Genomic DNA, 17855 nt, shown 5'->3' on the forward strand with positions numbered 1-17855 from the left:
TCTGCCGAACTACAATGATTGACACAGGGCTCTCGCCGAGCTTCTCAGCAGCTTCAGGCGGCCTTTCTGCCCCCCTCTCCCAGTCTGCGTACCTTCCTACTGTGCCTTAAATGGGTATTACGAAAGAATGAAATCTGTAACAATGCTGCTCTAGAAAAAATAGAAAAGAGGACAATAGGAAAACCAGATCATCAGTATGTATGATCAGTGCGGTATCAACAAATGCTTTACAGGCAGCTTGGGAAGGGGCTAGCTCAAATGGGGTCTATTTCCTGGGCTTAAATACTCCCATCATGGCCTTTTTCAAGAAAACAACATGGTACATATTAAATTTATAAAATTCCTGGAAACCTAACAACAAACTCCCCAGCTCCTTCATACAGTTTCTGATGCGGATCCGGCACATGTGATCCCCAAATTATCTAAAAGTTGTCCCGTGTATGTCCTGTATCACTGAAGGAGGGCATAAAATGCAAGGAAAAATCTGCACTATATTTCAATAAGGTCTTTACCCCAATCCACAAGGTAGTTTGTTTTGTAAGTAGGGCTATAATCCAACCCAGAAACTTCTTTGGTTAGGCCAGTGACATTCAAATACTTTTGACTCTGCACCCGAATCAGTTAAATACACACACACACACTTGAGGGGCAGGTACTTGGCACACCCAGTTCAAAGTGCCTGGGTTCCTGTCCCAGGGCCACTTTTTATTCCAGCTTCCTGCTAACAACACACACCCTGGAAGGGAACAGACAAAGACTTAGGTCCCAGCCATCCATATGAGATACCAGGACAGAGTTCCCAGTTTATAGCTTCAGTTTGGCTGAAACAAGTATTTATACAGTAAGACAGGAGATACATCAATGAATTAAGGATTCTCTTTCTCTCTATTCTTCCTAACCTTCCCCATACTCCCACATCTTCCAAAAGAAATCTTTTTAATATTTTCATTTAAAAATGTATTTGCTAAGAAGCATTTGGAATTATCAATAAAATACTGCAACTTTTTTCTTTGCATTTGTGTAGTTGTATAAACTACATCAAAAGAAGATGAGAAAATCCCCATCTCCATACAGAACTAATTTGTGCTGTACACCAACAAGAACTTGCTTTAAATTTCCATAACTGGGCCCAGCATGGTGGCCTAGTGGCTAAAGTCCTCGCTTAGAACCACTGGGATCCCATATGGGCACCGGTTCTAATCCCGGCAGCTCCACTTCACATCGCTGCTTGTGGCCTGGGAAAGCAGTCGAGGATGGCCCAAAGCCTTGGGACCCTGCACCCGCATGGGAGACCCAGAGGAAGCTCCTGGCTCCTGGCTCCTGGCTCCTGGCTCCTGGCTCCTGGCTCCTGGCTCCTGGCTCCTGGCTCCTGGCTTTGGATTGGCGCAGCACCGGCCATTGCGGTCACTTAGGGAGTGAATCATCAGACAGAAGATTTTCCTCTCTGTCTCTCCTCCTCTCTGTATATCTGACTTTCCAATAAAAACAAAATAAATCTTAAAAAAAGAATTCCCATGCCAATTTACAATCCCTACATCGTACTAGGTTAAACTCGCAGACAATGAAAATATCACAAGGAAAGGGCTATCTAGTGTGTTAACTATACAAAAAGAAAAAAACACTTGTACGGTAAAAACAAATCTTACGCAGCCTTACATTTCAATTATTTTCTTTAAAAGGCTTGTGTAAAAGGTGGTTGTTTGTGAACAAGGAAATAAACTTATTCATCAGCAGCATCTCATTTTCCTCTTCCTCATCTATTCTCTTGCTGTTGTTCCTTTCAGCCTTGATACCCTCCTATTTACTGCATCGGGTTTTCCCTTGGCTCAGCATGCAGCCATGTCCTTTTCCTATTTTTCCTTCAGCTTAGTGGCCTTCTTTCCATCCGGCTGCTTGTCACGTGCAGCACTGTTATTCCACCTCTCTCTCAATTTCGTCTAAACATTACCCATAGATAGGCCAGGATATTCTCTTTTGATATAGGTAGAGCCTCAGCTTGCACAACTTCTTTTTTTTAGTTTTTTTCTTTAATTTATTTATTTCTTATGTTTGAAATTTATCATACAATTTTGTATAGTCTGAGATTCCCTTTCCCCCCATTTTTACCCCCAGTTGATTCCCACTCTCCATAATAAGTTACAATTCCATCAGTCTGCTATTTAAGTGTGCCCCAACAATACTGGTACAGACAATGTCAGACAGTCCATCATCCCATTGTCTAGATATGTCCAACACTTTCGTTGGAAGTCCATCTTTTGTTTAGAAGCAGAGATGCATGTTGCATTGTATCTTCACTTCTGGATATGGTGCTCTTCATTACTCCACCACTATACATTCCAATTTGCATGCTGGATTCCTTCTATTAGAGAAAATATATGGCATTTCTCCTTTTGTGATTGACTTATTTCACTGAGCAAAATGGACTCTACTTGGGACCATCTAGTTGCAAATTGTATAATTTCATTGTTTTTAATGGCTGAATGATATTCCATGGAGTAGACGTACCAGTTTCTTTAGCCACTCCTATTTTGATGGGCATCTGGGTTGTTTCCATGTCTTTGCTATCACAGATTGTGCTGCTATAAATATAGGATTACAGATCCCCTTCTCATACATAGTTTTAATTTCTTCTGGGTATATTCCTAGGAGCAGGATAGCTGGATCACATGGTAGGTTTATTTGCAATTCTCTAAGCACTCTCTATACTGATTTCCACAGTGGTTGTACTAGCCTACACTCCACCAACAATGAAGAAGGGTACCTTTCTCCCCACATCCACACCAGCAGGTGTTGTTAGTTGAGTTGTGAATATATGCCAGTCTCACTGGGGTTAGGTGGTACCTCAGTGTGGTTTTCATTTGTGTCCCCCTGATGGCTACGGAGCCTGAACATCTTTTCATATGTCTGTTAGCCATTTGGATCTGTTCTTTTGAAAAATGTCTGTTAATTTCCATTGCCCATCTTTTCACAGGGTTTTTTGTTTTGTTTTGTTTTTTTAACTTTCCCTGGATTTCTGAAGCTCTTTGTAAATCCTGGATATTAACTCCCTATCACTTGTGTAGTATACAAAAATTTTCTCCCATTCTGTTGGTTGATTCTTCACTTTAATTGTTTCCTTTGCTGTACAGAAGCTTTTAAGTTTGACGTAGCCCCCATTTGTTCATTTTGACTTTGACTGTCTGTGATTTTGGTATCTTTTCTAAGAAGTCATTCCCCCTTCCTATTTCTTGGAGAGTGCTTCGTATGTTTTCCTTTACTAGTATGATGGTTTCTGGGTGTAGCTTTAGGTCCTTGATCCATTAAGAACTAATTTTTGTATACTGTGACAGGTGTGGGTCTTGCTTCTTTATTCTGCAAGCTGCTATCCAGTTGTCCCATGCTTGCACAACTTTTAGGCAATCCACCCTAATGGCTTGACTGAAGTTTTTGTGATTTTCTTACTTCTATTCCACTTCTATTCATATTAAATAGTCCTTTTAGAATTCCATTATGGGGCCCAGCACGATGGCTCATTAGCTAACTCCATACTTTTCAAGTGCTGGGATTCCAATGGGTGCCAGCTTATGTCCCAGCTGCTCCACTTCCCATCCAGCTCCCTGCTATGGCCTACAACAGCAGTGAAGGATGCCCCAAAGTCTTGGAACTCTGCACCTGCGTTGGAGACCCAGAGAAATTCCTGGCATCTACTTAGTTTAGCTCTGGCCATTGTGATTTTAGGAGTAAACCAAAAGATGCAAGATCTTTCCATGTCTCCTTCTCTCTATAAATCTGCCTTTCCAATAAAAACAAATAAATTCTTTTTAAAAATGTAAAAAAAAAAAAAAATTTAAACTATCAGCACTAGAAAAAATAAATAATAAAGGATGCTAATAGCAAACCAGAAGTTTAAAAAACAAAATTCAGGTCCTTGGTTCTCCAACTTTAGCATCAAATCATTCACAGCTCTGGTGAAAACAGAGATGGCACCACAGCGTGATGAGTAAAGTCACTGCCTACAATGCCAGCATCCTATACAGGCTCTGGTTGATATTTCAATCATTCCACTTTCAATCTGGCTCCCTGCTCATGGCCTGGGAAATGCAGCAGAGCATGGCCTGGGTACTTGGGCTCCTGTCATCCACATGGGAGATGTGGATGAAGTTCCTTATTCGTGGCTTTTACCTGACCCAATCCCAGCTGTTGTAACATCTGAGAAGTGAAGAAGCAAATGGCAGACTTTTGCTCTCTCTCTCTCTGTAACTTTTGAAAATAAATAAAAAAATCTTAAAATACAGACACACGCACACATAGATGGCAGAGCTCCAACCCCAGGGTTCTTGATTCTGCAGGTTGAGGACTGCATTCCCAACAAGTTCCTAGAAAACCTAGGTTCTGCTAGCCAGAGAGTCACACTTTGAAAACCACCATTGCAAGTAATCAGAAATGAAAGGAAACATGTTTCATTAAACATTTTTAATTAGCATCCTCAGAGAGATTTAAGAAAATGGTACATCTTTTGTTTTTTCTTTTAGGAGATAGAAAGTAGAAAATAAACAGTTCTAGAAAACAGGAAAAATGTAACTTGAAAAGTTAAAAAAAAAAAAAACCTAAATCCAACACAGCAATATGAGAAATACTCTTAAGACACCTTTCAAAACACAAAAGATAAGGAGATGAAGAATATGACAGAAAAATTAGCAAACACATAAAACCAATATCTACCTAAAAGGTTTCTGGAAAAAGAACAAACATTGCAAGAAGGAATCATTAAATAGAAGTTTTCCCTATACTGAAAAAGACTTATTTCTGACCAGGCAAATTTTTCTAAAACTAACAACTAAACATATATGGGTGACATTGTTCAACTTAAAATTCATAGGGACAACACATGTTATTACATGAGAATCTTAATCAGAAAATTGGCTTAAGGCATTGCTTCCAAGCAAGAACACAAAAGCTCCTATGTGATATACAGCAAACACGAAATAATCACCATCCAAATACATAAACAGTATTATTAAATGAAACCAAGACTAACAACATTTGAAGTCTTTAAAGATATGCAACTGCCTTAAATGACAATGCATTTTGTAGCTTCTAACAGAGTAATTAACAAGGCTAATGTGCTTTCTACCATTGCCTTGAAATATGTGAATCAATGCATGTATTAATAAATACTTACCGAGTCATTCGCTGCTAGTGCAAGGGCAAGGTTCACTGTAAGAAACACAGATGTAAATTAACCTTAGCAACTTTGTTATTAAAACTCAATTTGTCTTTTTACTACTTTTTTTTAAAGATTTATTTATTTTTATTGGAAAGTCAGATATACAGAAAGGAGGAGAGACAGAGAGGAAGATCTTCCAACCAATGGTTCACTCCCCAAGTGAATGGGGAGTGAACCAATCCGAAGCCAGGAGCCAGGAGCTCTTCTGGGTCTCCCATACGGGTGCAGGCTCCCAAGGCTTTGGGCCATCCTCGACTGCTTTCCAAGGCCACAAGCAGGGAGCTGGATGGGAAGCAGGGCTGCCGGGATTAGAACCGGTGCCCATACGAGATCCCAGCGCATGCAAGGTGAGGACTTTAACCACTACACTATCACACCGGGCCCTGATTTTTGCTATTTAAAACGTAATGAGCAAAACACAGAAATGTTCAGTATCTTTTCTTGACTAGTAAAGAACACACAGAGAGTATTCAGAAAGTAAAAAGACAAGAAAAAGTCATTTTCACACAAAACCATTTGCTGCATGTCCCAAAATTACCACTTTAAAGTCTACTTATCTGTTACAATTTTGTTTGAACAAGCTACTTACATTTTTAAAACAAATGTTAAAAGAACATTTAGTTCAATTATTTGCAAGTGTATTTGTACAAAAATTATCTACAGTAAACAACAACATTCAAAAGATGCCACTGCCCACTGGAAATCAGCACTGACACTGAAGGTGTTCCAAGTACCTATGCATAGAAAAGACCTGCCCGCTGTTCACAGGGGGTAGAAAGCAAAAAGGGCAAAATTCACTCCAAAAACTGCCGAGGCGAGTGAATCCTAGAGAAATAAATGTGGAAAGTAGTCACCTCAGAGTTACCATTAGCCACCTCTACAGATAGGTTGTGTCTGGGCTACAAACTGCACGTTTCCGAAACTAAGAAGTCAACAGATTCTGATACCATGAATTACATTTCCTTTTCTCTTCAAATTTTTTTTACATTTTTAAAATAATATTTACATAATTGAGAGGGATGCATATCCATATGGGTCTCAGATTGAGGTGGGGAAAGTCAAGGTATAGAGCAAGGTGAACAGGACAAACATTCCCACTTTTTCTGCCTCCTGTGTCACAGGGAGCGAAAGCTAGACACTACTCCTTGCGGTCAAACTACATCAGCACCCTAGAATGGGGGAATGATGATACCCTAGAAACCCCGATGTGGACAAGAGTGTTCCAAGGGTATTACTTTTGTGATTTTGATAGTTCTGAGATGTCATCAGCTTCATCTGAAGCAGGGTTGAGAAAATCTTCCCCTAAAACCTATTGGGAAAATTCCAATATCCACCTTAGAACAGCCACAGACTCAGAAACATGTTGTCAAGCTTGGCCAGGAGAATGGTCCGATTGGTTCTGTTTTCCATCCTCTCACCAGGCACTTGATGTCCTATGCTAGCCTAGACATGAGCTGGCTGTCATGTCCCCTGTTTGCATCTGGGCATGCTATCCATTACGCAGGCATCAACAGCTGAGGAGGCCCAGTCCCACCCAATTCATGCACTCCAAGGTTGGACCACATATACTGTGATTTTACCTGTGGCTGGGGTTTGAGTCCACCCCAAGAAACCTTGCCTGGGGTAACCTCAGACTTGACTGGTGTGTGCCAGCCAGTGAAGGGTCAGGTTCTGCCTGTTACTTGCACCAGCCAATGCTCAAACCAGTAGATGCAGCTGCTTGGTTAATTCCGCCCTAGCTCTGTCTCTCATGAGAACTGATGGGTGCTGTGGCCTAGCACAGCACACCACATCCTGCCACAGGACCAGTCTTCAAGCAAACCAGCAGATGCTGAGCCTGGTCAGTGCAATCCCCAAGATCCCCATCAGTCCCTGCCCCAAGCCCTATTTTTTTGGTTTGGTTTGGTTTGGTTTTATTTTTATTGGTTTTTTTTTTTTTACCATATGTCAGCAATGAGTCTGTTCCACATCCCATCTGGCTCTCATGCACACCCATGGGTGCTGCAGCTTAGTGCAGTCCAACCCACCCCAGGCCTGGCTATACATACACCAACAGATTCCAATGCCTTGAACAGCCTGGCCTGCCTCTAGCCTGACTCTCATGCTCACCAGTGGACAATATAGTCCAAAAGCGGAGTACTGACAGTTCCCTTGCCAGGCATACTCCCAGTCCTGGACCTTATACCTAGTAGAGAGGGTCCAGCCCAACATGACTCACGCCCAGTCCCAGCAATTGCCAGTTGGTGTTGTGGTCCAGCCTGGCTACGCCACACCCATTTTGGCCCCTGTGTGTGCCAGCAGTTGCAGCAGCTTAGCCTGCCATAATCTATTCCCATACCAGCCAACCCCAGTCCCAGTTCTCAAAGTCACCAGTGAAAACAACTGCCCAGCATGGGAGTCCCTAAAGTTCCATTACCGGGACTACTACCAGCTCTGGGTCTTTCAAGTACCAGTGGGTGCTGCAGCCCAGTCTGAGGTGGCACATTCCAAGTGTCAGCAGCAGGTACTATTGCCTAGTTCAGCCCAGCCAGCCCCTAGTCCCAGTTATTACCAGCAGGTAGCTCAGCCTAGCCTAACTCCAGTCCTTATGTGAACTGATGGGTGTTATTATCCTACCCAGCCTGGCCTGCACCCCATCCTGGCTCTTGCCCCTTCCAGTGCGTGCTGTGGACTGGCCAACCCTGCCTGCCATGATACACGGCTCACACATGTGCCAACGGATGCTGCAGCCCAGCCTGGCCTGAGCTGACCCCAGTCCCAGCTCTCATGCTCACTCACAGGAGCTGGGTCCAGCAGGAGACTTCCCCAAGTTCCCCTACAAGACCTGCTCTTAGCCCTGGAGCTCATGGTGGCCTGCAGGTGCTGCAGTCCAGTCTGACATGACCGGGCCCCAGTCCTGGCACTCACTGGCAGATACTGTGGCCTAGCTCAACTGGCCCACACACGTTCTGGCTCTCACCATTGGGTACTATGGACTAGCCCAGTCAAGTCCACCACCAGCTCTGATTCCTCTCATGTGAACCAATGGGTGCCACAGCCTAGCATGCCCTGACCCACAACCATTTTGGCTCTCACAAGCATCAGCAGGCGCTGGAGCCTAGCTAAGTCTGGCCATCCCACAAACCCAACCCACACTCATGCCAACAGGTGCTGCAGCCTTGCCCAGCCCAGTTTCCCTCCAACCCTAGCCCTCGTACTTACCAGTGGAAGCTGCAGCCTAGCATGGAAGTCTCCAAAGTTTCCCTTCCAGGCCCACTCACAGACCTAGATCTTACACATGCTAGTGGGTGCTTCAATCCAGCCTGGTATGGTCCACTTACAGTATCATCTCTCACTGGCAGGTGTTGCAACCTAGCCCAGCCTGGGTACTGTGCTTCCCAGGGGGAACTTCAGCCTAATAGAAGAGTTCCCCAAGTTTCCCAATCAGGCCTGCACCCAGCCCCAGACCCCATATGTGCCACTGCCTGTGGGTGTAGCAGACTGGCTCAGCCCAGCTCCTAGACCTGGCTTCCTCAAGTACAGATGAGTTCTGTGATTCAACTGACTCAACCCAGCACCAACCCCAGGTCTCTGTGGTTAGTTGCTACAATCCCACAAATGCAAGCCCACAAGTCCCCTATAGAATCTGTCCCCAGGGCCCGGCGGCATGGCCTAGCGGCTAAAGTCCTCACCTTGAACGCGCCAGCATCCCATATGGACGCCGGTTCTAATCCCATATGGAGCTCCACTCCTCATCCAGCTCCCTGCTTGTGGCATGGGAAAGTAGTCAACAGCCCAAAGCTTTGGGACCCTGCATCCGTGTGGGACCTAGAAGAAGTTCCTGGATCCTGGCTTCGGATTGGCAGAGCATTGGCCGTTGCACTCACTTGGGGAGTGAGTTATCGGACAGAAGATCTTCCTCTCTGTCTCTCCTCCTCTCTGTATATCTGACTTTCCAGTAAATAAATAAATCTTTAAAAAAAAAAAAGAATCTGTCCCCAGATTCAGTTCTCTCATGTTTAGGAGGGCAATAGTTGCTGTGGCCCAGCCTAATGTGGCCCAACCCCTGCTCTGACTTGTGTGCAGGCATGCCCCACAGCCCCAGCATCTGCTTCTGCCAGTGGGCAGGAGGTGGCAGACAATACTATTTAGGTCTCCACATGGAGACCTCCAGTTTCCCCCTCTAAACCAGCTCTCATCTACCAGCAAGTGCAGTGGCCTGGTCTATGGAAGACCCCAGAGTCAATCCGCCCCGTCAAACATGTTCTCAGCCATTTCCAACACGTCCTCAGATGACCTTTCCAGGGCAATCTGCAGTCCCTCCATCTAGGGCCCAGGCTGGCCTGTCTTGGCCTACTGTTCCCCACCTTCCCTACCTACCTTAAAATTAAAAAAAAAAAAAAAAAAGAAAGAACGGAAAGAGAATAGACAACTATGCTGGCTGATTGGTATGGTACGCACAAATTTGGCATTAACTAGACCCAAAATGCCTATTAGCTACTGGCTGCTTTTCTCCCAGCAGTGAAACACTTGCCTAGGTACAAGGCAACCTAAGCAGGTGCCTACCGCTGTGGCAATCACATTTCCTTAAAGAACAATGTTCTAAATTGTATTGGGCAAAATAAATAAATAAATAAATATATTATATTGGGCATGTTTCCTTCAAAGTATTTAAAAGACTACAGTTTTTAGGGCAGATTTTGCTCAAATTCCATCTCCATCATCTTCCACTCTTTAATCTTGAATAGGTTACCTCACCCATAAGCCTGTTTCCTCCTCTATAAAACAAGGATAATTTCTATTTCTTAATTGTATAAAGTTTAAATAAAATAATAAATGCAAAGTACTTAATTGAAGGCATGGAACTTCTCATTCTTATAAATTATAAATTAATTCTGAGTTTTGCCTATCTGATAAGTTAAGCAAAACCCCACTTACAAGCAAAAATGTTTAGAGTGCAATTTATCTTAAAAGTTAGGTTCTGCCTGCATTTATACAACATAATCATTGAGCATGTTTGTATTGGTAAAATGCCATCATTCTATCTTAAAACATCTCAGGCATACATATTCAAACAGTAGTATTTTTAAACAGCTTGGGGCAAGGACAAATACAAGTAAGGGAAAGAAAAATAACACAAGTATAGACACATAAAAATTACACTGCATACAACCCAAAGATTTTATGACTTTGATCATGAAAACATGTTCTATCTTTATCCAGTCCACGCAATCACAGAACTTGCAAAAGGATTCACACCACTGAAATGTACTTTGCAAGGAAATGTACTTCACGTCTTCACAAACTTGGAAGAGGAAAAATCTAGAACCAAAAGACTAAGCATCTAGATTTGTAAACCTTTAGGAAAAAGAAAGTAAGTGTGTAGAATTCAGCATGAATTCATCGAGCACAAATCACTGAATAATATTTTTCTAATAACATATCAAACTATAGTAGGTTGTATAATAATTGGTAAATCAAGTATTTTTCAAATCATGATTCTTCAAATCTAACAAACTCTTTAACAATTCAGACATGGAACTAATAACACTGAATAATTGAATGTGTAGCTCACTGAATAATTATAAATCTTCTACATTAAGAAAGTAGAGGGCCCAGCAGGACGACTCACTGACTTAAATCCTCGCCTTGCAAGTGCCAGCATCCCATATGGACACTGGTTCATGTCCCAGATGTACCACTTCCCTTCCAGGCTCCCTGCATGGCCTGGGAAAGCAGTAGAGGATGACCTAAATCCTTTGGACTCTGTACCCACCCGGGAGACCAAGAAATGGCTCCTGGCTTCAGGTCAGCTCACCTCCAACCATTATAGTTACTTGGGGAATAAACCAGCGGACAGAAGATCCTCTTCTCTGTATCTCATTCTTTCTGTAAATTTGTCTTTCCAATAAAAATAAAATAAAACTTAAAATAAAAAGTTAAATAAATAAACTATAGACTACAAAATCAAGTAAATACACATCTCTACTGACCATCTTATGTTTTAAAAGTCATTAACTTCAATGGGAAGGAGATCCACAATGGCTGATTAGGGTCTAGCGTAACCTGCTCTTGATAGGAAAGAACAAGGGACATGCTGTTTCCTTATATTTGGCTGACAGAAATTCTCAAGGAAGAAGAAAAAAATAATAAAAGAAAGAAAAATCATTGAGCAAGAGGAGAAAGGACAGAGACGGCACTGCAGCTTGCCAGCTGCTGGCTGGGAGCCACCATCTTCACATGTCAATGGAAGGACAAAGTGCCACGTGCCCTGTTCCTCCCACTTGCAGCTGAGAAGGAATTCCACAGTTAGTCACTGACTGACTGCAGCCTGGAATGCTCAATGAGGACTGAGCAGCTGCCAGGCTTCAAGCAGACGGGTACAATGCTTTCCTCCCCTCTCCCATCCATACAGAGCATGGGAAAGAGGGCAGATCCCACACCCCAGAACTATGGGACTTTATGGACATTATCTCCAAAGCTATGTTCATGGACTCTATGTGAGCCATAGGGATTCATCTTAGTTACTAGGGACAAACACCAGAAGCAGCCCATAAAACAAATCTGCTGCTGCCGTGGGTGATGTGACTGGCTGCAAGACCAGGACTATGCCAACTTGCTCTAAATTTCTCAGTGCCACTGGAATGTACATGGTGGACGGGGGGAAGACTCTACACACATTCAGCTCTCTGAACTCATACCCTCCTGTATACCCTGGAGTCATCCTGTAGGACTGGAACAGGGTTCAGTTCACATCACATAATCCTAGGACTAAGGCTATTGCCATTACAAACCAGAGCAAGAGCTCAACTCCTAGCAGACCCTGTGGAAGGGTCCACCCATATCACACAGCCCTAGAGGTGCAGCAATTGGTACCACAAGCCCTGGCATCACTCAGGCTTCCCAGCAGCAAAGGGAACAGCTACACCTGTATTCCCCAGCACCAAGAACAAGGCCCCGGGCATCACATTCACCAGGGAGACAGACATTGAACTCTGTGCAGAATAAAGATACATTCCCAGGATGATCTGAACTCATCTCAAAGCCACACTTCTATCCCTGTTAAGCAGACAAGACCACTGTGTGACTTAGTTAGCACTGATTAACATAAAAAGAAATCACTCAAAGACTACATACACTCCTGGGTTCATTCAGAACCAGAGTCAAAGCAACAAGCCAAGTGATACCTTATATTCCAACTAAACCATATAAACTCATTTCCAACAAAACCTTACCACATCAAAAAGAATGCATGAGTACCCCACTTGTGCAGATGTCAGTATAGGGGACACAGAAGACATCAAGGAGCAAGGTCCAATGTCTCGAAAAGAACACAATTCTAAAAAATAAAATAAAATAAAACCCTCCAGAATTATATCCTTAAATCTATGAGATAATAGGTATAGAATTAAAAATAACAATTTTAAGAAAACTCAACGAGACACAAGAAAACACAGATACATTAAAGAAATGAAGAACTCAATTACTGACATGAATGAGCATACCACTATGAAGACAGAACTCATCAAAACGAAGCAAGCAGAAATTTTGGAGATGAAATCTTCAATCCATGAACAAGGAATATGACTGAAAGCTTGTAACAGCAGAAGTGATCTACTGAAACAAAACATCTCTGATATAAGGAATTCTGAAATAACCCTATCAGGCAAAAGTAAAGAGAAAAGAATTAAAAAGAATAAAGTCTATACAAAATATGACATACCACTAAATGACAAAATACTTATATTATAGGTATCCATGGAAGAAAAAAAAATGGAAAAAGTGTTCAGAACCTGCTAAATAAAGCAATGGTTAAAAATTTCCCAGGTATTGGGCCTGGCTCAATGGCTCAGTGGCTAAATTCTCGCACTGCACAAATCAGAACCCCAAACACATGTCCTCGCTGCTCCACTTCCCTTCCAGATCCCTGTTTGTGGCCTGGGAAAGCAGTGGAGGATGGCCCAAAGCCTTGGGACCCTGCACCCGCATGAGAGACCTGGACAAATCTCCTGGTTCCTGGCTTCGGATCAGCACTGCTCTGGCCATTTTCCACCATTTGGGGAGTGAACCAGTGGATAGAAGCTCTCTTCCTTTCTCTTCTCTGTGAACTGACTTTCCAATAAAAAACAAATAGAATAATTTTTTTAAAGAACTAGAAATAAACTTGCCGGGCCCGGCGCGGTGGCGCAAGTGGTTAAGGTCCTCACCTTGCACGCCCTGGGATCCCATATGGGCGCCGGTTCTATCCCGGGCAGCCCCACTTCCCTTCCAGCTCCCTGCCTGTGGCCTGGGAAAGCAGTCGAGGACAGCCCAAAGCTTTGGGACCCCGCACCCGCGTGGGAGACCCAGAAGAGGCTCCTGGCTTCGGATTGGCATGTTATTGGCCATTGCGCTCACTTGGGGAGTGAATCATCGGACGGAAGATCCTCTCTGTCTCTCCTCTCTGTATATCCGTCTTTCCAATACAAAAAAATAATAAAAATAAATATTTAAAAAGAAAAAAAAAGAAAGAAACTTGCCATGAGATCAAGCAATCCCACTATTTAAACACAATGAATCAAGGATACCTGCACCAACATGATTACAGAAGAACTATTCACAATAGCCAAAATTTGTAACTAACCAACATGTCCAACATCAAATGAATGGATACAGAAAAGCTGATATATGTATATGTGGATATATAGCTCTATCTATATAGCTATGGGTAAACATACCCACATAGATATGGCTCTATCTATATAGCTATGGGTAATTTTATGTAGCTATTTAAAAAAAAATGAAATTCTAACATTTGGAGCAAAATGAACACAACCAGAGCATATTGGCTGAAATATGACAGACTCAGAAAAACAATAACCACAAGTCATCTCTTACATGTGGGAGCTAAAATTTAAAATGACAAACATGCTGGAAATTTCTTTGTAATAGGCCCAGCGCAGTATCCTAGTGGCTAAAGTCCTCACCTTGCACACGCTGGGATCCCATACAGATGCCGGTTCATGTCCTGGTGGCCTGGTTTCCCATCCAGCTCCCTGCTTGTGGCTTGGGAAAGCAGTCAAAGATAGTTCAAAGCCTTGGGACCCTCACCCACATGGGAGACCCTGAGAGGGCTCCTGAATCCTGGCTTCTGGCTTCAGCTCCAGCCATTACGGCCATTTGGGGAGTGAATCAGTGGACAGAAGAACTTCCTCTCTGGCTCTCTTTCTTTCTGCATATCTGACTTTCCAACCAAAATAAATAAATATTAAAAGAACAAAAGAAATTTCTATGTATCAGTATTACTACAATATAGTTTCATAGAACTTTGTTTTATATTTTTGTTAAACCAATGGCTAAGAATTTTATACTACTACAGTTTTAAGCTGCGATTACTTTAAAATTTACCACACATGGGTGAAATGATCATTTTTCCATTCAATTATTTTCTAAAGATTTTATTTTATATTTACTTCAAAGGCAAAGTTACAAAGAGGAGAGACTGAGATCTTCCTCCCAGCAACTCACTCTCCAAACAGCTGCAAAGACCTAGCTGAGCCAATCCAAAGCCAGGAGCCAGGAGCTTCTTTTAGCTCTCCATTGTGGTGAAGATGCCCAAGGACTTAGGCCATCTTCTGCTATTTTTTCAGGCAATAAACAGGGAGCTGGATCAGAAGCGGAGCAGTCAGGACACAAACTGATGACCACATAGGATGCCAGCATCACAGGCAGAGGCTTACACCAAGACGCTAACCCCTCCGTTCAGTTAGTGTTTATAGTTGTTGTCCATATTCCCAGTTAACGAGGATATTTTTGCTTTTTCCTTGCTAAACTTCTAATTTGAAGAAGCATTAACCTTTTTCAATTAAGTTTAAAATATGATATATCAAAAATTAACAGAAAGGGTAGAATGGAGAGAGACAAAGGGAAAGAAGAGAATTTCATGATCTCAGAATTCTATCTGCAAACTACGTTGTACTTGCCAAACACTAATGAAAAATTTAAAGTTATTTAAAATTACACACATGAAGCTTTTAAAGAACACACAAGAAGCCAGCACAGTGAAATAACAAGTTAAGCTTCCATCTGCAGTGCCAGCATTCTATGAGTGCCAATTCAACTCCCACCTGCTACACTTCCAATCTAGCTGCCTGCTAATGGCCTAGAAAAGCATTATAAGACAGTCCAAGAGCTTGGGCCCCTGTACCCACATGGGAGAGGCAGATGGAGTTCCTGGCTCCTGCCTTTGGCTTAGCCTAGTCCTGACAACCGTGGCCATTTGGGCAGTGAATTAGCAGACAGAAGCTCTATTTCCCTCATTTTCTCTCCCTCTAACTGCCTTTCAAGTAAATAAGAAAATACATTTTAAAAAAGATGTATATCATTATGCTAGAAAGATCTTTTAAAAAGTGGATATTTCCTTTTGGACAATTCTGGACACATGCTATGCAGTCTTGATTACTTCTGGCAGCACTTCCTGTCTGGATTCTGAAAGCAGCATTTTATGAGCAACTACAATCCATAAAAAGGGCTACGAACAACATTCACTGTTCACAGCACATTCAGATAAGCTAGACAAGCTAGAGGACACTGTTGTGGGTTCTTAAGACAATATTAAAACCCTTCAGCACCTTTCAAATGTTGTATCTGCACAGACTAGGAATTGTGAAAAATACATTACAGTTAAATGCAAAAAGGTCACAATAACAAGCAACCTAATTACAGATATGTGGCTGTTGACACACTGAGAGAAGACAGAAAGGAAAATCAAAGACCAGAAATGATTTACAATTAAATTTACTCCACAGTTTAACAGCAACAGCAACCAATCACTGAACACTTACAATGCAGGAGATGCGGGGCTAAGTGGTCAGCTGACTGAATTTGCACAGTCTTCCTATTAAAAAATGCTCGCATCATCTAACCCCTTTTTACCTATAAGTGAACTGCCAATCTGCCCGACACTCTGACCAATATTTACCCAATTAGGAAATCTTTTTTTAAGATTTATACATTATTTTTATTGGAATGTCAGACAGAGATGAGGAGAGAGGAAGAGGAAGATCCACTAGTTCACTCCACTAGTGGCCACATGGCCTGAGAGCTGCGTCGATCCTGAAGCCAGAAGCCCAAAGCCTCTTCCGGGTGTCCCAAGCAGGTGCAGGTTCCCAAGATCTTAGGCCACTTTTCCCAGGCCACTCTTATCTGTTTGTATCTAATTCTAAAGACTTAAAACTCCTACAACTGCTAACACCTACTACTAAGGAATCAGGGCTTAGGATTGCCATTATGTTGCGAGCATGTACTTGGGTGTGAGCATAAATCCCTAATGGGGACCAGAATTAACATCCCATGATACCTGCTGTAGTTGACTTTCCAACTCCACCCTTGCCAGAAGCCACAACCACAACTTGCTTAACACCTTCTATGGGTCTCTGCTTCGGAAGTCCGCGGGCCATGATTTGAACTCTTCTTTGTTCCATGGTCTTGCTGTCAGCACCAGATAACTTTAAAAAAAAAAAAAGAATAACCACCTCTTTTTTCATACTACAGAAGTAGAAATTAGGAGTTTGCCATTAAGGGGACTAAATATTAGTTCAGCCTTCAGTGCTAATTCAGTACCTATTACTACTGTCACAACTGCAGAACATACTGCAGGAGCTGAATTAAACATGGAAAGTCGGGTGCCTCTTTGTGGCGTTGAACCCTCCACGTGTTTTCCTTCTGCCTACCCTCCTGGCGAGGTGCACTGCACTTCCACGTTCTAAAGACCAGCTTCCGGCCCCGAGGCGCCTCTGCCTGACCACGCTGGGCGCCCCCGTGGGAAGTGGGCACGTGCAGCTGACAGAGCACCTACGGAGTCGCCAGTGGGCACGGCCCCAAAACTGAGGCAGTCCAGGGGCAGCGCCCGGGCACCCGCGGCCCTGCAGCCAGGCAGAGCCTCCCCGCCCGCCTCCCGCGGCCCCGCAGCACCACGGACCTGGCGCCGACACACCAACACTCTCCTTCCCCCGAGCAGGGCAGCGGCCCCGCCACCCCCCAAAAGCGACGTCCCTCCAAGGCGCAACAAACGCTGCCAAGACCCCATGGCGCGAAACGCTGCCCTGGGACCAGGTAGGAAACCGCGGTGCCCGGCGCAGAGTAATGACGTCACCTGGCAACCCGCGGCTTCCCCTCCCTAGCGACGGGCTCCGGGTTTCCTCAGCCCCAGGGACCCAACTTGCAGTTTGTTTTCACGGCCAGCTACTAAAACAGTTCACAGCGTTTTCCCAAATGTTTGAGAAATGTTTTCACCTGCATCTCATCTGGCTCTTACTGAACTCCCGGATTTGGCAGAAAACCTGCTACTATCCTCTTTGCTCTAGTAAGAAAGGTGAAACATTGGAAAATTGAAAGAAATTTGACCTGAATTAATGGTACAACTTGAAGATGACTCTAGATTTACTTATTATGTAGTACATGTATCCTGTATTTGTTTCTTATTTAAAGGACATTTGTTGTATCAAACATGTAAGATCATTCACTTTATTTTGCTCTAGTGTGAACTTTAATTGCCTGATCTTTAACACAGGTCAGGGAAATACATTCCATTTAGTAAACTCTGAAAAAAAAAAAAACTGAGTTCCTTGCTTTTTCTTCCCCAATCTCATAATCTGGTCTTCCATTCAGTTTATTTTATTTTGGAGTTGGT

At 43.1% G+C, this 17855-nt stretch overlaps 1 protein-coding gene across 2 annotated transcripts in view; it reads right to left on the bottom strand.

The window, feature by feature from the left end:
* NUBPL (nucleotide binding protein like) overlaps positions 1-17286 on the bottom strand; it is a 210199-nt gene extending 192913 nt beyond the window's left edge. The window contains exons 1-3 of one of the 2 annotated variants that reach the window (XM_040969171.1): positions 17145-17246; positions 16524-16671; positions 5162-5196 (exon numbers count right to left, since the gene is read on the bottom strand). In XM_040969171.1, coding sequence (XP_040825105.1) covers positions 5162-5196; positions 16524-16647 — 159 coding nt within the window. In that variant the 5' untranslated portion in view covers positions 16648-16671; positions 17145-17246. Of the gene's footprint in view, positions 1-5161; positions 5197-16523; positions 16672-17144 lie in introns of both variants that reach the window. The other variant, XM_040969170.1, reaches the window with a different exon arrangement.
* Between the last annotated feature and the right edge of the window lie 569 nt (positions 17287-17855).

The sequence above is a fragment of the Ochotona curzoniae genome, unplaced genomic scaffold (assembly GCF_017591425.1).
Source record: "Ochotona curzoniae isolate NIBS_2020 unplaced genomic scaffold, NIBS_Ocur_1.0 scaffold_4701, whole genome shotgun sequence".
Lineage (NCBI taxonomy): Eukaryota > Metazoa > Chordata > Mammalia > Lagomorpha > Ochotonidae > Ochotona > Ochotona curzoniae.